Source organism: Doryrhamphus excisus, linkage group LG19, assembly GCF_037039965.1.
Source record: "Doryrhamphus excisus strain RoL-2023G ecotype Guam linkage group LG19, RoL_Dexc_Guam_v1.1, whole genome shotgun sequence".
Classification (NCBI taxonomy): Eukaryota; Metazoa; Chordata; class Actinopteri; order Syngnathiformes; family Syngnathidae; genus Doryrhamphus; species Doryrhamphus excisus.
Genome location: NC_136375.1, coordinates 11,291,667 through 11,314,985, shown reverse-complemented (window position 1 = coordinate 11,314,985; position 23,319 = coordinate 11,291,667). Strand labels below are relative to the sequence as shown.

The window sequence follows — 23,319 nt, the reverse complement described above, 5'->3', positions numbered from 1 at the left end:
AGAATAATCATCAAAATGACTTATTTGTTCATAGGATGCACACAGAGCAATGAACAACTGGGATGCATTCAGGTGCACTTGTAATTGTGAGTGTTGGGCATACCCCCATGACAATTGGTGCACCCCTGAGGGGAAAACATACTCCTCTTTGGGAACCTAGGGTTTAGTTGACATAATGTTTAGTTGACAAATGTTTTGGACACGATTTCCAGTCTTTTGGTCTACTAAGGCAAAGAACCAATTAGCGCCAGGTCAGAAAACATCACCATTTACATGAACCTTTGCATGAACAGCATTTAATGGTGGACGTTACTGATACTTTACAGGCAAAACCACAGACATACAGTTGTTATGATCATGACTTGGGTGGTAATAATGATGAACAGCATTATTGTTGTAATTATTATGACCATTAAACACAACATCTTAGAAAATAATAATTCTTGGCTACTCGTCTCTTCTTGCATTAGAAATGTTTGTGCAAATGTCGCTCCCTTGTGGTAGAAATCTATAATACCACTACTATAGATGGGAGCGAAGGGAAACCCTAAAACATCTAAAAAAAATGAAAGCAAGTCGGGTCATTAAATCTGGCGTTATATAATAGCATCTATTTTTTAGCATTAATAGCTTAAGTACTGTATCTTAGATCAGACCGAAGAGACGATTTTAAGAGTGACGATTTTGAGTAATTATTAGAATATAGTAAACATAATTGCATTAAAATTGCACATTTTTTAAATTGCCGCAAATAACTACTTTTATTTCCTTTTTAATTTACATCGAGTAGGTTTTCCACCGGAAGTAATCGTTCAAGATCTGTGACGTCACGTCGTGATCTTGTGGACGCCGCCACTTCATAGCCACTCTTACCGACGGATGAAAGTACAATCTTTAACATAAATTTTAATGTAAGGCCGTAGTGTTTGAGCCTGCCTAATGTGGTTTAATTGTCCAATTGGTTATGTAGCTAACGATTGCACCACAGCGAGCGAGCTGCAGCTAGCGAAGTCCGCGTGAACATTAGCATTGTTAGCAACGAGGCTGAATGTAAGCACAAAGGCTGCGCCCCCAGCCTCGCATCGGAAAAATGTACCCTTCCTGGGGGAATTATGGTGCACCTCCGTCGCAAAACTACGGAGGATCTGGCGCACGGAACATCTCCGGAGGAGGCCTCGCCGGTCCCCAAGCGGGGTTTGGCGGTTTACAGGCCTCGCCGAGCGGCTCTCTCTTCTCGAGCCTGCAGGAGCAGCACCTACAGCAGATGCAGCAGCTCCAGATGCTCCACCAGAAACAGCTCCAGACGGTGTTGCATCATGGCAGCGCTGCTCCACCATACGGTGGCGGACACCAGAGTGGGTATTCGGGGCCGTCGTGGCAGTCAACAGAACCGGTTCATTTGGACAGCGGTATGGGGATGCACCCTCACTTAAAAGGAGGGGACACGTTATCGACGCAACAGGACTTGTCGAAGCCGCCCCCGCCACAGACTCACGCCGCTGAAGCTCAGCCAACTCCTCCTCCGTCAGACCCCCAGTCATCGAAACTTATGGAACCTAACGATGGGAATACACAGGATGTATTCAATAAAGAGGACGACAAAACTTTGCCTTTGCCGGTAAAACCCTCTCCTCTGGTTATTGCTGATTACTAATGTTGCATACACAATTGTGGCCTCAACTGCAAAATAACCTCAACTGCATCCCCTAGTTTATTTTCTGGAGGAGTGGGGCTCAGTGTGTCAAATTTTGAACCCCACCCCACCCCACCCCAATTATCATATTTTGATGTGACAAAAGTGTAAAATTTAAGTTGTTCCCACATTATTATATTTACTAATAGTACGTTGAATATCAAGTCGTCAACACACAGAAAACTCTTTCTATTCTGCTCCTATGAGTCTTTGCTTATGTCATTTTTTGTCAGTTGGTTTATCTCAGCAAGCGTCTCAATAATGAATTAAAATCCTTATGATTCTTTCAACCTAGAACCAGCAGCAACTTTGGTACCAGCAACATCTGCAGAACCTACAAAAGCTGAGGCAAGAGAAACAGAACCAAAAGGATGGTAACTTTGCTATGCCACAGCTGACGCCGGCCAATGGGCAAACTCTTCAGCCTCCACTTCCATCCGAAACATCCACATCTGCACCACCTCCGCCCCTTCCAAAGGAGGAGCCCCCAGCACCGCCTCCACCACCAGAGGTGAGCTTTCTTAAAAATGATTAGTGTTTAGGAAAGGTTTTCAAGCAATGTCAATGTCAAGCCCCTCTTAAATTGGTCACTCGTGTCCGATACCAACACTTTGCTCTGATTTTGCTTTGTTTCTGTGTTTAAGCCGGATTCAAAACAAGACAATGAGGAGACTGCCCGTCTCCAGCAATTACAGGCTGCAGCGGCTCAGTGGCAGCATGTTCAGCAGCAAAGAGTAGGCTTACATTACCAGGCTCTTATGCAACAGCATGAGAAACTCCAACAGATACTGGAGAAGTATCAGCAGCTCATTCAGCAACCTCCAAACTTACAGGTATATAAAAACACCCATCCACACCCTCCTAATGTAAATACATATTTTAATCTTCTACTGTCAGACCAAATATATATATTTTTTGCAGACCATGTCAGCTGAAATGCAGCTGAGACATTACGAAGTGCAAAAGCAGCAGTTCACGCCTCTATACCAAGACTGGGAGGTTTCTTTCAGGATGTGGTTCGAGCAGTTCCAAACTTATCCCCACAAAGACCAACTGCATGACTATGAGCACCAGTGGAAACAGTGGCAGGATCAGATGAATGCCACTAATGCCCACCTCCTTGAGAGGATCACCACTCTGACAACAATGGTGCCGTACGCTGCAAACCAGTATAATAATGTAGTTATGGGGCAATATGGAGCGTACCCAGGACAGGATGGTCAAATTCAGCCGCAACAAGTAAATCCGGGTATGCAGTTCAATGCTGTTACTGCCAGTCCTGCACTCCAGCAAGGTCAACAGCCCACTCCAGCTGCAGCACCCCTACACACAGGAGGTCCTCCTGCTGGGATCGGACTCTCGGGTCATCAAAATGTTGCGTCACCAAACTTCAACAACATTGGGGGTCCACAGTCAGTACCATTTTTTTACTTTTGTGCAAAAGACTGATTGTCCTTGTTAGCAAATGATAAATTCAGAAAACATGATTACAACATGTACACATACAGTCATGGAAGAAATGATTAGACCACCCTAGATTCTTCACTCGATTTGTTCACTGATATAGATATACAGATATAGGCACATATGACAACAGGAATAGCTCAAAAGAGTTTAATTAAAGATATCTAGCAACTTCCATGGTTTTCTTGGTTTTACCGAAATCACTTATTTTCTTACATTAAAAACTATAACTTAATATTTCCCCCAAAAATTACTCTAAGAAGCTATTTTTGTTCTCATCGTTCTATTTGTTCCACAACTGTACCTTTAGTTGATCAGGCATTAAAATCAACAAGAAACTGAAGACAGGGTGGTCTAATAATTTTTTCCATGACTGCATATTAGTTCATGCATTTATTTACTCTTGCTAATCGTATTTACATTTTGCTGTCTTAATTTCCCAGTACAAACAACCCAGGATTCCACCAGCCACGTATGCCATTTGAGGGACCTCCAAGGTTTGATCAACAAACACAACGTTTTGACCTCCCCCATCCTTTGCCTCAACCTCAACAACGCTGTGACGCTCCACCTCGATTTGATCAGCCCCCGACGGGCTTTGATGGTACCCCGCGTTTTGATCAACCACATCAGCGCTTTGATGGTCCCACTCGCTTTAACCAACCAGGGCCGCACTTTGATGCCCCTCCCAGATTTGACCAACCCACTCAGCATTTTGATGGTCCCCCAAGATTTGACCAGAAACCAAGAGCTATTACACCGCGATTTGGAAGGTCATCCAGATTTGATCAGCCCCCACAACAGACAGGTTCAACAGTGCCCTCACAAAAACAACAGCAAGAAACCCTGCCTCAAGTGGAACAAACTCTCAACCCACCACCCAGTGTGGATTCTTCATTAAAACCTGTCAAGCTGCCACAGTCAAATCAACAAAACAGAAAATCTGATAAAGACATGATGGATGACATGGTTGAAGGTGATGGATTTTTTATCCCAAGTGAACCTATACCACAAACCAAAAGCCGTACAAAGATTTCTGGCATTACCCCCAAGCCTAATCCGTTAGACAGTAAGCCAGCCCAATCTGGATCTAGTACCCTGGAATCGAAACAAACAAATGCACCAAATGTTCCCAAACCAGAAGGACCGTTGAGAAATAATAACCCTCCAGGAGTACCAGAGGAAAAAACTGAGACACAGCCATCCAAAACTGAACCTGTTCGGCCTCCCCCTGGTACAGGACGTGGTCAGCTTCAAGTACCCATGCAAGGGAGAGGACGAGGTCAGCCACAACTACCCATGCAAGGTACAGGACGTGGTCAACCCACAGTACCTATGCAAGGTAGGGGATGTGGCCAGTCCTCGGCCCCTGTGCAAGGTGCAGGACGAGGTCAGTCCCCGGCCCCTGTGCAAGGCGCAGGACGAGGTCAGTCCCCGGCCCCTGCGCAAGGCGCAGGACGAGGTCAGTCCCCGGCCCCTGCGCAAGGCGCAGGACGAGGTCAGTCCCCGGCCCCTGCGCAAGGCGCAGGACGAGGTCAGTCCCCGGCCCCTGCGCAAGGCGCAGGACGAGGTCAGTCCCAGACCACTGTGCAAGGTAGAGGACGAGGTCAGCCCCCGGTTCCTGTGCAAGGTAGAGGACGGGGTAACGGACAGAGGGTGCATGGAGACATGAGGGGACAAAACTTGCCACCCGAGGGGCAGATTGACGAAATGTCGCATGATTTTATGCCACCCGAGGAAGAAGAATTCATACAGGAGTCAGAGGAAGCCTACCAATGGCAGGAACCTTCAGTTGAGGAGTTTGGTGGTGAGACATCCGAGGCTCCTGATGAAGAAATGTGGATACCTGAAGATCATCACTTCCAAACAGAAGAGGAATATTATGAGGAACCATTGCAAGGATCTCCTTTGGGGAGAGGGGGGTTCCCGATGATGAGAGGACGCCCCCCTATGGCTCGAGGTGGTCCCCCTTTGGGTAGAGGAGGACCGTTTATGGGCCGAGGGGGGCCACCAATGGGCCGAGGGGGACCGCCAATGGGCCGAGGGGGACCGCCAATGGGCCGAGGGGGACCGCCAATGGGCCGAGGGGGTCCGCCTATGGGCCGAGGGGGTCCGCCCATGGGCCGAGGGGGTCCGCCCATGGGCCGAGGGGGTCCGCCCATGGGCCGAGGAGGGCCGTCCATGGGCCGAGGGGGTCCGCCCATGGGCCGAGGAGGGCCGTCCATGGGTCGAGGAGGTCCGCCCATGGGTAGGGGCGGTCCGCCCATGGGTAGGGGCGGGGCACCGATGGGGAGAGGAGGGCCACCGATGGGGAGAGGAGGTCCTCCCATGGGAGGAGGGGACCCAATGGATGATCAATGGGAAGATACAGAAGAGTACTGTGATGAAGAGGCTTATTGGGGAGAGGCTAGGCCTCCAATGAGAGGAATGAGACCACCATTTCCGCCTGGCCATCATCGTCCACCACGCGGTCGCCCTGGTTTCATGCATCAGGGACGAGGGCCACCGCCTCATCTAGCACACGGGCCGATGGATGAGGAGTCATTCGGCCATGAGACTGGTGATATGGAACTGGATCCATCAGAGCATTACATGTATGGTGGGCATGATCCTCATAACTTGCCAATGCACCCAGGTAGAGGAAGAGGCAGGCGGCCTCCCCCATCCCACGAGGCAATGGGAATGGGTCCTGATGGGGAGCCATTTTATCATGAAGAAATGGAGAATGAACAGGATTGGCCGCCACCCCATGGGAGACGTCCCCATGAGATCATTGAAAGGGGCGGAATGGTAAGAAGGCCAATGGGACGTGGAATAGCAAGAGGTATGATGCGGCCAGGTTCATCCCGTGAACATGAAGAGGGATACAGTGAGGTTTATGTTGACGACTATGTTCATGGAGAAGATCGCTGGCGGCCACCGCATTCTGATGACCCCCGGCACGAGGCCAGATTCTATGACACTGAATGGGATAGAGCGCGTCCTCCACCGGAACGGGACTTTTCGCCACACTTGCCGCCCCCAGATCGCTGGCTAGATGACAGAGAAAGAGGTCACCCATACCCATATGATGACGAGTACAACCAAAGAAGAGGAGAAATCAGAATCCGCGAGTATCCGGATGAGCCCCCATCCCGACCGGAAGACCCATCGCAGCGTCCTTCAGAATGGGATCGGCTTTCAAGACACCCACTGTCAGAAAGGTTGTATCCCACTTATGGGGATCATGGGGATAAACCCGCGTTGGACAGGCCTCCACTCCCTGGACCTGCTGAAAACTTACCAGAGAGCTCAATTGACCTAGCAGCACAAGGAGCAGGCGGAGGCAACGTACTTGCTCTTTCCCAGCGCCAACATGAAATCATCTTGAAAGCAGCCCAAGAACTTAAACGCATCAGGTAATTTCCATTCTGCTCCAATATCACTTAGATTGTTGCAATCAATATGATATTGAGTCCTGTGTTTTTGGCCTTCCAGGGAGATACAGGAGGGCAAGCCTGCTGAAACAGAATCTCAGCCTGCATCATCTGATGTATTACCCGAGCTCCCTGCTGGGCTCCTTGGTTTGGAGATCCCACCAGAAGTCAGAAATGCTCTGAAGGTAATCATTAAGACATTGTGATTAGCATTTGTTATTTATCATTTGTCACACTAACACTTACTTATTTATTACTTATTTATTTACACTTACACAGGGCATGACTACGGCTGCTCAGGCAGCGCCATCTTGGGATACTAATCCTGCTGCACTTGCGCCTGCAGTAATTCCAAAGACTGTGGATTATGGGCATGGACATGGTATGTGAAAGTAAACCAGAGATATACTATAATCTGTTAAAGTTATGTGGTTGGTGACAGTAACCATTTAATGTTTTAGACTCGGGTGCCACTGTTGAGAGGATTGCTTACGGCGAGAGAGTTGTGTTGCGGCCTGACCCAGACAGGGGCTATGAAAAAGGTGAGTTCCGTATTGCAGTAATCCCTCGATTATCGTGAGTAATTGGTTCCAGGCTGACGGTGTATTTCGGCAATGTAGGATTCCTTTGTAGTTAGCGTACAAAACCTGTTTATGATCTTTTAGCATTATTAGAGCCCTCTAGACATGAAATAACACCCCTATAGTCATCTTTTATACTTGTATTACTCAATATAGTACAGATAATGTGTTAGCCATAAATAAGATATACTGTAACTTAGACTCACACGTTAGTACTGACAGCGTACTTCCTGGGGTGGCTATGGCCTTATCAATAGTATATTGGTGACACCTAGTACCCATTGGAAAATACTGTTTGTGGTTCATGAGTGACTCACGATGGACTTCAATCACATTATTAATGTTCAGAGAACACATATGCAGTGAACATTCACACAGGAGTTGCTGCTGCCAGTATCTGCTCAGTCCACACTGCTAATCCAAAATGCTGCCGCTAACAATTAGCTAAACACAACTGTTAACAGCCTTGATTTTGGAATGACAGTTTTTAAAAGGGTTGTATTGTTGTGTTCTGCTCTTAGAACCTCTTCGAGATCCTTACAGCAGGGATCCATACTATGACAGACGGTCAGACCCTTACATGGACCGCCGTGAGTACTCCCGAGAAAGAGAGCCGTACAGAGAAAAACCTCCACCTGAATACGAAAGGGAGAGATTTGGGAGGGAACGTTATGCGCCCAGAGAGCGAGATGAAAGGTAGCGCCTTCTCGGATCCTATTTTCCAAGCTTTTAGACGGGTTCTGCATGTATGTAATATTATTTCTGTTTGTTTTAAATTAAGCATACTAACGATGGTTGAGGAAAGGTACTCTATCTATACCTTACCAACAGTTTGTGTCCGTTGAGCACAATGATACGAGAAATGCCGTTTGTCTGCTTCTTCTATGTAGAGCTCCACTAGCACCCCCTCATCATTCAGGATACAGGGATAGAGACCGCGGCCTTAGAGAGAGGGATCGAAGTGGCAGCCGTGATCGAGAGGACCTTTTTGGGCGGTCCGGCTATGATAGACCTCTCTATGAGCGCACAGCCCTCGACTGTGGTGGGTCTGAACGCTATGGCCATGGCTCTTCACCATTTGGTACGTTTGCCGACAAATATTCAAAAAGCATTCCAAAGACTGCTAAAACTCTCTCCTACAGTAGACAGAAGAAGTTACCCAGAAGACAGAGGACCCCCCGCTGCACCACTTCCACCCCCACCACAGCCACCGCCTCAGGTTGAGAAGAAGCCTGAAATCAAGAACGTGGATGATATCCTCAAACCACCAGGAAGGCTGTCCAGACCTGAGAGGGTATTTAGTTTTGCTTTGTGCCTTGCTGAATCACCCTCTTTTAGTGCTTATTTGAAGTCTGTGCGATGACAGATTGTCGTCATCATGAGAGGGCTTCCTGGCAGCGGAAAAAGCCATGTCGCAAAGCTCATAAGGGTGAGTAGCATCACATTCAACACAAATAGGTTAATACTGCACATGGATGTAAAGAGTCCAACATTGTTTCTTAATGTTAAGGACAAGGAGGTAGACTGCGGCGGCGCCCCACCAAGAGTTCTGGTTTTAGACGACTATTTCATGAGCGAGGTTGAGAAAGTCGAGAAAGATCCAGACACAGGGAGGAGGGTGAAAAGAAAGGTGAGTGTCACTTAGTCATGGTATTATAGATTAACATCATAGTAAATAACAATAATCCCTCATTTATTGCGTTTTTTGAAAAATTATTTGTGTTTTGTGTTTGAATACGGCCTGTAAGCATTGTTTCTTACCCCCCCCCCCACACACACACACACACACACTCACACTTGGGGTGGGTGGGGTGGGCTCCCGCCCCAGTATTTGAAAAGCATTGTCCTAAATTAATCAATTTTAAGCTTATTCTGTAGTATTTTAAATTGGCCACTAGGTGTCAGTAATTGTTTGGTCAGACAAAAGCACCATTTATGGTAGGTTTAAATAATGTTGCAACAGGCACATAATAATAACTCAGGCTACTGCTGGGGCAAGCTAAAAGTAAACTCTAAGCCTCCGATATCCACAAATTTGTCGGCACGCAATAAACCCGTGGTTTAAGTGTAAAGCCATTTAAAGCCGCCATTGCAGTATGTTGTTCAGAAGAAGAAGAAAAAAATGATTTTTACACACTGTCCGGCAGCAAAGCACAAATGCAAAGTGAATGTCTTGTCTTCTAGGTCCTCGAGTATGAGTATGAACCAGAAATGGAGGATACATACCGGAGCAGCATGCTTAAAACCTTCAAGAAAACTCTGGATGATGGCTTTTTCCCATTTATCATATTAGACACCATTAATGACCGGGTTAAACATTTTGATCAGTTCTGGAGCGCTGCCAAAACAAAAGGTTTTGAGGTGAGGCATTTATTCACGATGCAGAAACAATCCCCCGGTCTTTTGTGTGAATTGATATGTATTGTCTTGTGTCAAGGTCTATATTGCTGAAATAACTGCTGACAACCACACATGTGCAAAGAGAAATGCTCACGGACGCTCCCTTAAGGACATAACCAAGGTCTGTAAAGTTAGCTTTTTTTTTTAAGGATGAAAATTTGGAGGCTGTTTCTTGATGGCGTGTCTTGTATGCAGATGTCCAACAACTGGGAGTCCACGCCTCGTCACATGGTCCGCTTGGATGTTCGATCCCTGCTACAGGATGCTGCTATAGAGGAGGTGAATTTCTCCTTTTTGACTTATCAGTGTGCCGATGATGGAAATGTGGGGTCTTATTGTGATTAAAACACTTGTCACTAGGTGGAAATGGAAGACTTTAATCCTGAGGATGAGCCCAAAGAAGCCAAGAGAGAAGAGGAAGAAGAGGGTGACCTGGTAGGAAATTATGCGTTTTTACATTCTTGTCTTCAATAGAATCATTAGCCACTCTTTGGACAGAGTTAATAACATTCTTTTATATTTTAATTGGCCAAGTCATTCATTCAGTTAAGTATAGCTACAACGTGCAATAGATAGAGCTATATTATAGCAAAAAAATTTAAAAATATGCTGTTAGTTTCTGTTAGTCATTTGGTTTTTGTTGCGGTCGTCCAAAGTATTATCAACCATTTAACAGTGAATTCTCGCACAGGTGATGTAAACGTAACCTGACTGAAATTTTTCTGTGGATTTTGCTGCTTGTAAGACATATGACAAACTACATTTTAAGATAATTGAGGTGCTTTGTTTACACATGTATCTACATTCTGAATCATGCAAGGGTGCTTGTCATTTTGATCAAAGCACTTTGGCCATAAAAGGGATATCTGATCTTTGTAGCTGAAAACAAAATATTATTATACGCTTGCAGTCCTTTTTCAGTTCAACAGCAGCAGGCTGCAAATGCCCAGGTTCCTGGATTCATCATTTTTGGGGGGACTGGGGTGGGATTGATCTGGAACAATGTACAAAGGGAAATACAACACTTAACTAATTTGTGGATGGCAATTTTTCCACAATTAACGTGCTGATAGAACATCTAATGAAGTTAAATTATTAAAAAAAACAAACTTCTAGCTAATCTGCAGGTAATAGTGATTGTTTGTACTCAACCATGTCAGTGTTTAGGTTTACTAATGATAGATGATGCACAAGACTTTGCTTTGACTTAGTTTTGTCCACAACTTGTAACGCTGCTTTTTCATGACACATTGAATTTGCAGACATTAAGTTAACATTTCTGCCTGTGTTCCAACAACAGAACGTGTCCTTGAATTTTGAACAAATGACACGATCAAACGTGCTCTCCAAACACTCCCTCATACTATGTATATGTATATATAACATGTTAATGTATAACCCTTATTTATTACTGGAAAAAACAACAAGAAAATGTTCTTTTTAATACTTATTTTTAATATTTTGGTAACATTTCAATGATTACGTACTGAGGGATTTATCTATATGCTCTTACATGCAAAGCACTACAAACCATGTAGTGCATTGCATCTTAAGATGCTTCATGTGTGGAATTCTACATTATCTTCGCTCCAGCGCCAAGCAAAAATGTACTTTTTTTTTGTTCCAGTTTGTGCAATAGTTGCATATAATTATCCACAAAATGTGTGTTGTCCAAAATAGTAGAACATTTTTAGCAATGACTATTTCTCATGGAAATGTGCTCAACTTAACAAATTTCACATAAAATATCAATGCATTACGGTAATTTCATTTTGGGCATTTTGCATAGCAATGGTGTGCCATAATGCCACTAGAAACATCAGAACCATAAATGCATTGTCACAGTTTCTGTTGACTTTTGTAAAAGACAAATGTACTTAGCATATGTATTAACTGTACACTTGTTCCACTTGTGTATTTGCATGAGCCTCGTGGTGGCATTTAGTCCCTATATTGTCTTTAAATCTGGAACCAAAACCAACAGAAGTTGCATTTCCAACAGTGAAACTTTGTCAATCATGACTGTTTTACTTTTTTAAATGCACACGGTTAACGGTACCGCCATTGTTTCACTATCTATGTTGTATGTTTCAGTTATATGTGAAATACTACTGTATGTAATATTAAAAAAAAAAACAAACATTAATGATATCGATTCCATATACTTTGGAAAGCAAACCCAAATGACCCAAAGCAAAACATTGGAGATAAACCTTACATGTACTTTAGACATTTTGTACAGCATTTCTGATGAAGAAAAAAAAGGTTGAAATGCTTTTAATTTTATGAACCAGTCTCTTCTTTTTTGCAGCCAGTCCCTTTTACTCTTCTGTTATCCTCATATCCCTCCCATTTCCCCTCCATTAACGTCTCCAGTGTCTCTTTACATAATATAGGGCTACATTCCGAAAAGCAAATGGGAGATGGACACATCGGAAGCAAAACTCGGTAGGTTGGTTCTTTTATTCTTTTATCATTTCATTGAGTAGACTAGTAGTATTCACTCCGGACATTAGAGGATCCATTGGTGATGATGAATATCTCCTATATGTACTGTATGTGCTTATTAATGTGTGCTATGTTGTTTAAGTTGCCTTTGGGTTTAACAGAAAAAAGATCATTTTATCCCCAGCTGCAAAAAAACACTTTAAAGATGATAAAATGGTGGGTGTTCGATTGAGGGAAATAAGTATTTGATCCCCTACCAAGCAGCAAGCATTCTGACAGTTATGTACCCATGGAGCACACAAACTATTCCCGTCCAATTTGGAAAGTACTCAGCTCATCTTAAGTAGATAAACACACCTGTCACTTCCAATCAAACCCCTCCACAAGAATGGGCAAGACCAAAGAGTTGTCAGAGGACCTCATGAACAAGACTGTAGGCCTGCACAGGACTGGAATGCTCTTTTAAGACCATCCACAAGAAGCTTGGTGGGAAAGCGACTAAATAGGAAATGGGAAAGTCCAGAAGTACACGGAAGGAGCCGGTTAGTGATGACAAAGCATCGTAGTTGGGAGCATCGTAACACGCTCGGCTGTAATGGATTCAAGCCCCCCTGCTCCAGAAGATACTTGTACAGACCTGTTGGAAGTTTTCCAATGAACTCCTGAATGACTCAGACAAGGTTTGGGAGATTGGGATGTGGTGAAATGAGAGCAACAGGTTGGCGATGGAGGAAATGCTAAGTATGTGTCCAGGAACACACTGCTCTCTGACCAAAGTCTCTCCTGGCAAACCAGAACCCTCTGTGCTTGGAAACAAGGGGGTTTCCACCAAGTCCTCTGGCTTGTTTCACATTGGGAACGAATACTTATGTCCCTCAATCAATTACGAATACATTTATAACCTTGAATTGAGTGTGTTCAATGCATTTTTACATTCCGTCTTAAAGTTAGTGTTAAAAACATGGGCTGATGATCACTTTTTCGGAGGTTTACTTGCAAGATTAATTTGGTGATTGAAGGAAATCTGCACTTTTTTAGAGTTTTGCCCATCATCCACAATCCTTATGTGAGACCTGAAAGCATGTGTTTCTTTCTTCTGTGCACTGTAAACATACTATAAAAGCAGCTAAAAAAGTGAGTTAAATAATGCACGTAGTGGGACTCACCTATTCAGTCCACAAAGCCCACTATTAAAACACCAACAAGGTTTTAGGTCTTATTATCCATACTGTGACCATGTAGTAACAAGTATTTTGAAATCATGATAGCATGTGCTGCTTACTTCCTTCCTGTGTACGTTGATTTCACATAGCAACATAAAAAGGAATGCTAGTAGCTAGCCAGTGTGGCGAGGTGTCAATACAGGCGGAATGGTTGCATCCTATTTACACTCATTCTTAGCTGCCTCTATTTTGTATCTCTACAATGCACAGTAAAGAGAGAAAGATGTGTTCATGACTCTCGTAAGCATAAGCATTGTGGATGATGGGCAAAATCAAAAAACCCCAAAAAGTGCACTTTTCCTTTTAAATACCACACTGTATGCTGAGACATTACCAGCACACTTCCTATTGAAATGAATGGGAAGGTTTCATTGGTACAACTCAGCGCAGACAGTCCTCCAGTAGTAAAAGTCATAACATCTTGAGAAGAGGTAGCCTGATTAGCACTGATCACATTCATACAGACAAGCTGGACGGTCTGGGGAGCGGCGGGAAGAGAAAACGTGAAGGCGAGCACATGGCAGGCATGGAGGACTATCTTCAGCTGCCAGATGACTACGCCACCCGTATGTCTCAGCCAGGAAAGAAAAGGGTAAGTTGACATAGCTGCTGATTTGATTACACAGAAATCGATATTGTACAACTGCTTAAATCTATCCAAAAGTCCACTTAAAATAAGTAACTTTTTGCTGCTTTATCTGATGTTCATTCTGGAGGAAAAACAACTTAAACGTGTACCACTAGTTCTGGATTATTTAACACACCTGAATATAAACTGCACCCACCAAATTTTCAGCGATTTTGTGCATGCATAGGCCGCAGGTGTCCATGTTGTAACATGGGATATGTACTCAGTATAAACCTTGCAATCCTATGGCATGATCTTCCCACTGGCCTCACTCGTTGGCTTCAGTGATGAGCTTTTTTAACAGCTGCCGCGGTGCAAGCAGTCTAAGCAGAAGATGGTGTAATTCTTTACTTGATCAAACTTAAGATTTGTCAGATCAAGACATGATCGATGTGTAATGGGATCCACACACGGGAGGTTCCATTGAAAATGAATGGACGAGTGGCTACGTTGCCTCCTGCCTTCTTTAATTCTAAGCATCTTTGTCTTTTACTCTAAGCATCATGGGAACTGTAGTTCTTTTAGCCACATTGCTTAAGTCGCAGGGTTCAAATCATGTGCAACAATGTAGCGTCTCATGGTGCGGAATATAGACTTGCATATTGTTGAAGTTGTTGAATATTTAACATTGTGACAGAATGCATTTTCACATATGCACCCGCTAAAACACGACACCATATCCTTAGGTGCGATGGGCCGACCTGGAAGAACAAAAGGATGCCGATCGAAAACGTGCCATCGGCTTTGTGGTGGGCCAAACGGACTGGGAGAAAATTACAGATGACAGTGGCCTACTTGCACAGAAAGCGCTCAACCGTACAAAATATTTCTAAGAAGATCATCATCTTAAACCCTTGTTTTTGTGGTTTTTTTGAAGGTATGTATGTCTCTATTTTAACGTAAGGACAGGATTAGAATAGTCTTAAAGAACTATTACTTGGTTCATTTGCAAGCTAGAATTTGTATTACTTTTTTTTAAGTAGTGTCAATAGTTTCCCATAGTGGGTGTTATTAAGTAATGTTATATTTTCCATATTCAAGTTAATAAGAATTGATTGTATTTTATCAATGTGTTGTGATATATTGGTATTGACATTGTTTCTTGTTCTTCTGCAGGTGTCCAGAATGTGAAAAACAAGACTCGGTCAGTCAAGTCTTTATTTTCCTTAATGAGGATAGCAACTTATTTTAAGTCTCCCTCTGGTTATGTGTTCATTTTTTAATGTTTTATACATTCACCTGTACTGTTGTTTCTTGAAGCATATAGAGTGTAAGAAAACAATAAATTTTCACACCCTTCCAGTAAACGCGGGGAGTTCTTTTGCTTGACTACACTGTGATGTATCACAAATATTACATGAATGTGAATTTTCATTTAGAACAAGGGCATCACACTTTTTTCATGCCCTTAGAGAGCCACTTACATCTGTTACATGAATACAAATAGGAATATAACCTCATGATATTATTACACAAGTGCCCATTTTATTGTATTTGTACTAACAAATTGATGGAGAACTTGCTTTGAAATTATGTGAGAATGTCAAGGTATATCTTGTTGCATCATCAGATATTTAAAGTGTAGAAGAACTCTGTTCTTCTCTCAAAATATATGGTGATGTGCAGTATTGAACCTCAATATTTCCAGGCTTTCACTGTCCGCATAAAGGGCCCTGGCCCTAGGGCCTTGAGTTGGGTGTGACTGAGGTTTAGTGTGTGTTTCACAGTACACGTCTGTACCATTTTCTTGTTGATGCTAAATGGTTTTGTCCTGTTATGATTTTTGTGATGATGGCATGCCAAGATCACCTTGATGGTCATGGGGTGCTAAAAAAAATAGGTAGCAGCGAATGCTGTTTGTAACCCGGGCAAATAAAGCCAGCCAGGAGCAAACATATGTAAAAGGTGTATTATATATATGCTGGGTGACATATATTAAGAGTGATTTCATATAATATTTAACAAATGTGTCCAGGTTAGCTTGTGTTGAGACCACTGTTGGTTTCCGGCTTTTTGCCTTATTTCATTGGACGTTCTTACAGACAGCTGATCGGTGATGGTGAAAACCACCTCCTCTGTTTAGAGCTGTTGGAATTTTTTTCATTCACCTTTCAAATCCTTATGGGGAATTTGGACATTGTTGTGTGCAAAGGAATCCTGTAGAGCTAATGTAAAAGGCACATTAAAAATGCTATACACCTTCCTTTTTAAAATGCACATCACTGTCTAAATAGCTGGCAACACAAGTGAATAGCTGGATGATTGTGTCTTGGCCAGTTTTCGAGTTGCTAAACCGTTCGAGTCCACTTATACTGTCAAAGTTTAAGAAACGCTGTCCTACTGCACATCCATTCTCATTACGCTTGAAGATTGAAGATGTATTTGGGAATTATTTTCACCAGTGAAGGTTTTCTTATGAAGAGGACACATTTTCGTCATGAAAAACTGAAGAACTTGCTGGAATTTTGACCATTTTTGTCATCATCAATCTTTTATTGGAATGTCACACTGAGCCCAAGGTTCATCTGGCAAGGCAAAAGACTCCCAAGACTGAAAACTGCAGAGCAAACATTTGCTGTAGGAGGTTATGGTGAGTATGACGGAGAACAGTACAGAACTTTTATTTGAACTTAGAATTGTATTTAACTAGGGGTGTCACAAGGCATCCATCTCACCAGACGAGACCTTACACAAGTTGGGGGTCCACGAGTGCAAGATGTGATTTAACATTAATTTTAAGTGCTTTGGAAAAAATGACTAAACAAATTTGTGTAATAACCGAGTCACAAAACAATGTTTTTTTGTCGCAAATTAATGCTAAGCAATATTTTTGTCCACATTTTTTAAGACCAAATAAACCGTTGTGATAATATATAATAAATATACCATCATAATGCAATATCTCGTTTAATGTCATCTTTCACTCTGAAGTTGTGGACTTGTGGTTTGTGACATGTATTTTTTCACAGCCAATTTCTACTGCCTGTCAAACGTTGGCAGCATTTCTTGAAAGGCTGACTTTCAAACTGTATTAAAGAGCAGCATTTTGTTTGCAATATGTGTAAAGTTGTGGTGTGGGTTTGGTCTTTGTGACATGTATTTTCTCACGGCCAATTCGTACTGCCTGTCAAACGTTTGCAGCATTTCTTGAAATATTGGATTTTAAACAGTATTAATGCGCAGCTTTTCTTTTGTAATGTGGCGAAACACTTTATGTGAAGGCACACCATTTTGCACTGTTCTGTTGGTATATACTTTTGCCAATCAAACATCTCAGTATGTGACCGTCAGGATGAAGGCTATGCATCTTCATATGTAGTGGGCCCCCCGGGGGGTGTCACTGTGTTTGCTGCTGTTCTATGCAGCGTTAAGGCACTGAACCAATCAATGCACAACAGTGAACCTTCCTCTTGCCTGGGAGACGACGAAAGAGAGACTCATGCACATTGCGATATATGGAGGCTGGCAAAATTAGTTTGTTTTCACCACTTCTCATGTGGGTCATTTATTTATTGTGAGTCAAGTGTTAAGTTTTTTCCAAGATGACCTGTCAATTGCATTCACACGCAAGCAGGTTTAAAGAAGTACAACAAAGTTTTTTTCCCAACAACGGTGACCTTCCAGTACAGCTTCAATACTACTTGACGGCCACATTTTGGGAACCCTACCATGCTTATAAAGACAACGCCCCCTTCTGCTAGGGAAGGTCTTGTTTGTATTGATCATCAGATTTGGACTGCTATGCTAATTTCTATTAAGTCAGCACCACAACAGACAAATGTAACCATTGATGCTGGTCAAGCACGTACCTAGAACAGTAACCAATCAAGACTGGGTGAAATGTCAATTGCCATTAAATAATCAACAATAATTGACTTGTGTGGTTTTTGTAAGTCAGTGTTTCACAAATGATTGCACAACAAAAACTGCTTTCTGTCAACATTCATTTGTTAATGTTTTGAGGAATATCAAATGCTGTATGTCAGGACCCAGCAGCTCAATTTTGTGTATGGCAATGTTTTTGAAACACTTTATTATATATTGTAGATACTATGTGCATGGAAATGACTTTTACTACAGCAGAATGGGGTGATATCAAAGCAGTCATGTTGTCACCCAATGTCCCTTCACTCACGTGCATTATATTTGTCACTGTATGTAAGTCCACATTGTGAGTGACCGCTGTGGCAAATGATGTACAGTTGTAGTATGCCAGATCGCATTTCATCTGTAACCCTTGAACTCAGCAGGAACGTCCGTGTCCAGTTTACAGATCACCTTGTAGATTGTTTTTTTCCAGGATGGATCTCGATCCTTGCCCGTAAAAATGGCAATGTAGAATTGTCGTAGTGTAATCTCTGCCACTTCGAGGAACCGATCCGGGACCTGTTTGTGCAGACTCTGATTAGTAGACTGTAAAATCTTACAACAAGAACAAAGAACAAATATATAAATGCAACACTTATGATTTTGCTCCAATTTTTCTGTGCTAAAATTGTTCACAAATCTTAATAGAAATTCATAATCCAAATGTCAAGATGCTGATTAGACTACGTGATTATTGCAAAGGTGTTACCCAGGTTGGCCACAATGAAAGGCCACAGCAAAATTTGAACTTAAGAGTTGTATTCGGGGGTCTGAAAATCACTTTCTGGTGACTACCATTTGCCTGAAATCCCGATCCAGAACATCCCAAAGTCCTGATATGGCAAGCATCTGTACACAGTTCCTGCATGGGCCAGCACACTTATCATTGGTTATGATTGCCATGCAAGGATCAGCATATGCGGTAATTGACGCAAAGTGGTGGTGGCACTCGATACGGTACAGACTGTCATTTTGACCTCTCCCCCTCTCTTCCACATTTGGAGTGGCCTTTTATTGTAGCCAAATGGTAGTCACAGCAGTTTTGTCTGGTTTTTGGACCTCTGACATGACGCACCTGTGAGGTGGAACAAACTTTATCAAATGTTTTAACATCCTTGATTTCAGCTCATGAAAAATGGGAGCAAAAGCAAGTGTTTATATGGAGTTTGTATGTGTGTACCTACAGTACATACTTACAGTATGTATATACACAAACACATACACTTCACATTGTTTACTTTGAAGTGGCCGCGTTAAATCAAGGTAAGTGCTATATTGACCTGAATATCAGACATACAGTATATTTTCAGAGAGAGAGCAAGAGTTCAAACATTCATAAAACAATTCTCCCCCAAGCACCTAGAGCTTTTTTTCCCGTCACTCACACAACAGATCTGCTGGGAAGAAAAAAAAATACAAAAGACATATTCAGAGAGAGAGAGAGTTAAAACGACAATTTTTTTTCCCCCAAGCAACTGAGCTTTTCTTCTGGTCACTCACACACCAGTGACAGAAATGTAATGCAACAGAGGAGTTATGATGCTAATTTTAAGGTGATTATGAAACTATGAAAAAATAAGATCCATTTTTTTATTGCAATCTCCCAGTAAATTTTGTGTTGAAGAACAGTTGTCTTATATATATATTAGTGTCAATATGGTGATATGAACCAAACTACTGATATGAGCAGGCAACATATTTTTATTTTTGGCATGTACACTGCACATCCAGGCTTTAGGATGATGACATCTTTGACTCGACGTTCTGTATGACATCATATCCAACAGCCTCTGAGGCCTTCATCTGTCTTGTTAGTCAAGTCAATCAACTTGAAGCATTCAGATGGAGGTGAATATGGGACTGAAGTAACCACATTGCACTAAAGAGCTTCTTAAATCAACAAACTAAAATCTTTCCGCCTATTTATTTTTATTCTCATTAAATCGTGACCATTTTTTTTGGCAATATTTTCAGTTTATTGTCGTAGAATTACAGCAGTGTTTGTTCCATTGCTGCTTTTAAAATGTTTTCCAACTATTTCAACTTTCTTGTTGATGTTTCTCTAGTAATTATGACTTTATGTCCATAATATTTTGGTATTAATTTTGTGACATTATAGCAACATGGATTTTAATATGTCAACTTTATGCTACTAACATTTTTTCACTTTATTCTCTGCTGATTTTTCAATTTTAGCCCTTTTTTTTGTATTTTTAAAATGTGTAGCGATCTCAAGCTGCTTCACCCCATAATTCTTTCCTGCGCCTCACACTTTTGAGCTTGGTATTTACAGATTTGGAATCTCTAACTAAAAAAAACCTCGTTAAACGACTACGGTTTGGGTTGGATGTTGAGCTTTGCCATGTTTTTGCATAACATAGTACCAGGTAATGTCATTTGCCGTTGGGAATTTGACATTGAACGAATTTACTCCATTAATATTATTGTGTTTTCATGTGGGTATTCAGCAAATAAAATCTATCATGATAGGAACAGTTTGATTTAAACAGATGCATACATATTAAACTGCATATATTTATATGAGTAAATAAAGCCAAATTATTAGTAGTATATGTAACTAAACTACATGACTCAGGTCCCTGTTGTACTCCAGCAGTTTTTCATAATATTGTGATGACATAAACCTCACCTTGAAGTCAGTCCCTTTGTTGTAGTGCATATTGAGCGCCCTGAAAAGTTCTGACTCTCTCCCGACAGACAACGCCCTCGCGTCGGCCGCCCCTTCCGTGACAGCATGACGGGCAAACTTCTCCATCTGGATGTAGTAGAACTCCCTGAAGTTACTGAACCACTTGATGAGCTGGGATGTGATGCAGCGTGTCATCTGGAGGTAAGTTCATGGTCAAACATCTCATCACCTTTTGTCCTGCACAGGTGTCAATAAAATGTTAAAGCACTGTGGCGTCTGCTTGTGTTGCTCACCTGCACGTCACGGAAACACATCTTCAGCACCACAGAGCTTGGATAGCGCGTGTAGAAGAACATCAGCTTTGCTTTCTTCAGATGGTTGGTCGTCAGTCCCTCCTGAATGTGCGACAGGTAAGGACAAGACACTATATGCCTTCTGAGGTCCCGAAGTATTATTAAAGGATACGCTCAATATGTAAAGATTTTTCTTTAGGGAGCTGCTGGACTCGATCTTGACGTGCGGAAGGCAAAGGTCGTCCAAAAGCATGGCATCTACGGCGGTCATGTGACCGGGCGGGCTCTTCAAAGACCTGGAGTTGACCTTTGGTCTGACTTTGAAGGAGTTCCACGGCGATGTCACCCGATGAGATTCCGACCCGGAGCAACACCCGAGAGTGTTACGATGCACGGCGTTCAGGACTGCAACGTTGGGATCGTTATTGAGATGGTGGACTTTTGCTGTTTGGGACCTTTGTACCACCAAAGAGAGCGCCTCAGTTTGAACATCTTGTACCGGCAACTCTTCATCACCACCTCCTGATGATTCCTTGGAAGGATTTACCAAGGAATCTACACTATCGCCGTCTTTTAGTGGCATGCTTCTGAAAACCGAGTCAACGCTCCGACTGACCGCTCGGGATAGTTCATACTTGAGAACATCTGCCATGAGCTTGGAACTGAAGTTCTCCGTCTTAGCTGGCTCCCATCCCTGGTGTCTGCTACTCGGCCCGTCACCGGCCCCTTGCATTCCTTCCTTCATCTCCGCATCCGTGAGGCGATCACAAGGCGTCATGCCTCGGATGATGTTCTCCACTCGTGCACGCTTAGCTTGATGCTTGCTCCTTTCAGGTTTGGCTGCAGGAGTGAACGGGTGCTCACCCAACGCCAAATCGCTGCTGCTGTAATAAAGGTTGTCCAGCATCTCTGGTACTTCTGAGTCGGACTCGGAAGGTTGCTTGTGATCCATCCCGGAACACAGGTTTTTGTGCCACGTGCCGAGATGCATGCTGGATACATTAAGTACAGTACAGGAAAAGGAATCAATTCTATAATTCATCTTCATAAATAAAATACATTACTACCTGATATCCACTGCTTCCTGGAGGGATGCTCTTGGAGGATGGCGGGTAGAAGCTCTGCAGGAAGACTTCCTTTGGCCCCTCTTTTAAAGATAACGGGGTGTGTCCAAACAAGGTAGCCCATCCCCTTTTTTTTTTTTACCCCATATGACAAATACTATATACTCTGTATGTAATATATGTCTCTTCATATTTTAAACCTTGACCTTTTTAATACATGTACCACCCCTTCTTTCAGGTACAGTGGTTTCTGCCAAACCCCTGACAGTATACTTGGAGTGGATACACCCGGCATCGTGTTGTCCAGAGCCGGGTACGCCTACCAGCGGTTGCTGACTCTTATCTGCGGTAAACCAGGTAGGTCATTTAAGGATAATATTAACAGACCACCATGTTCCTGGTATACTAATGACTAACTTAGATTCCATGAAAGCTCATTTGAACTAAGGAAACTTCTCCTGTATAGTGCAGGGGTGTCCCCAAGTGTGGCCCAGGCTCATTTGCGGCCTTAAGGTGATTATTTATTGGCCCTCCAATCATTATGTTATGTTGCTACACTGGGAAATAAATTTGGCATATTAGCTCATTGGTGTTGATGGGATCACCTTGCTCCTTAATGTTCCCACTTGGAAAAAGAAAGAAAAAATAATAATAAATAAAAATAAAATAATGTTCCCACGTGGGTGCTGTGGCATTTTAGCCTTTAAATGTCTTTCCCTCCTAACTTCTACAACGTTACCTTGCATTGATCTTCACAAAGCATCACTCTTTTACTGTATGTATTGTATACGCTCGCGGCCCAATGCGACTATATATGACCGATGAGGTCTGTGAGGCGTTTAGGTGCTGAACCAGTGCACAGAGCAAACCCTCTTCCTGCATGTTTGGAGGCAAGAGACAAGGAATTCAGACACGCATGGAACGGCAAAATTTGAGCGATATTTTAATGTCAACAAATGTTGACCCCCGTAAAAAACTGCTCTATATACAATTTGGCAGCACGTTTAAACACAACTTGACAGTGCCAACTAAGTATTTAAATCATTTTGACATGCACAAGAGTTTTTATCTACTGAACACACCCAAAGGCAGTACTGTTATATGATTAAAAGCAAAAAAAAAAATGTCGAATTAAATAGTGCTGCTGTCCATTGTCCAAGAATACTTTTTTTTTTTTTTTAAATCACACCATATTTTGGCAGAGGGGAAACATTTTATCTCATGCCAAAATCTCCCCAACGGATGAAATTGTGAGTCTTCAAAGCTTATTATCCCGCCCTGCTGCCTGGCTCTTGAGAAGCGCCAAATAATGAGATCTTTTTTTGTTGTTTTGGACAAGTCTTGAGGGTTGCTTGGTCCTTTCTCTCACTGTACAAACACAGCCTCGAGTGTGTGCAGCTGTGTGTCAACACCCCTCCAGTGTTTGTGTTTACTTTAATAATTACAACAATGAGACCCCCCCCTAAAATACGTCTTTGTTTCTGTGCCAGCACCTCCACGAATGTCTGAGCAACGCGGTTTGGAAGCAAAAACACTGAATTCATTAAGTGGACACAAAAAAGCTGAATGTGAGATTAGCATGAGAATACCGG

At 42.7% G+C, this 23,319-nt stretch overlaps 2 protein-coding genes across 7 annotated transcripts; one reads left to right on the top strand and one right to left on the bottom strand.

Annotated features, from left to right (window-relative positions):
• The first annotated feature begins 814 nt into the window (after window positions 1-814).
• On the top strand, window positions 815-21,817 carry ylpm1 (YLP motif containing 1). Of its 6 annotated transcripts, none has more exons than XM_058056176.2 (22): window positions 817-1,618; window positions 1,989-2,204; window positions 2,338-2,526; window positions 2,615-3,105; window positions 3,601-6,555; window positions 6,635-6,758; window positions 6,853-6,955; window positions 7,035-7,115; window positions 7,676-7,850; window positions 7,936-7,959; window positions 8,045-8,196; window positions 8,297-8,448; window positions 8,521-8,583; window positions 8,665-8,784; window positions 9,339-9,515; window positions 9,592-9,675; window positions 9,750-9,833; window positions 9,915-9,989; window positions 11,951-12,002; window positions 13,690-13,817; window positions 14,540-14,730; window positions 14,970-17,722. In XM_058056176.2, the coding sequence occupies exons 1-21, from the start codon at window positions 1,091-1,093 to the stop codon at window positions 14,684-14,686; spliced, it is 6,120 nt and encodes a 2,039-aa protein (XP_057912159.2). In that variant the 5' UTR covers window positions 817-1,090; the 3' UTR covers window positions 14,687-14,730; window positions 14,970-17,722. The 6 variants fall into 6 exon arrangements, 4 of the variants coding, with proteins under 4 accessions (XP_057912159.2, XP_057912157.2, XP_057912156.2 ...); XM_058056174.2 differs by having other exon boundaries at window positions 8,045-8,235; window positions 8,300-8,448; XM_058056173.2 differs by having other exon boundaries at window positions 8,045-8,235; window positions 14,970-17,721.
• On the bottom strand, window positions 17,837-21,566 carry LOC144902141 (prospero homeobox protein 2-like). Its single transcript, XM_078799283.1, has 3 exons — window positions 20,664-21,566; window positions 20,371-20,565; window positions 17,837-18,239 (listed from the first exon to the last, which is right to left on the bottom strand). The coding sequence occupies exons 1-3, from the start codon at window positions 20,724-20,726 to the stop codon at window positions 18,078-18,080; spliced, it is 420 nt and encodes a 139-aa protein (XP_078655409.1). The 5' UTR covers window positions 20,727-21,566; the 3' UTR covers window positions 17,837-18,077.
• Window positions 21,818-23,319: the final 1,502 nt, after the last annotated feature.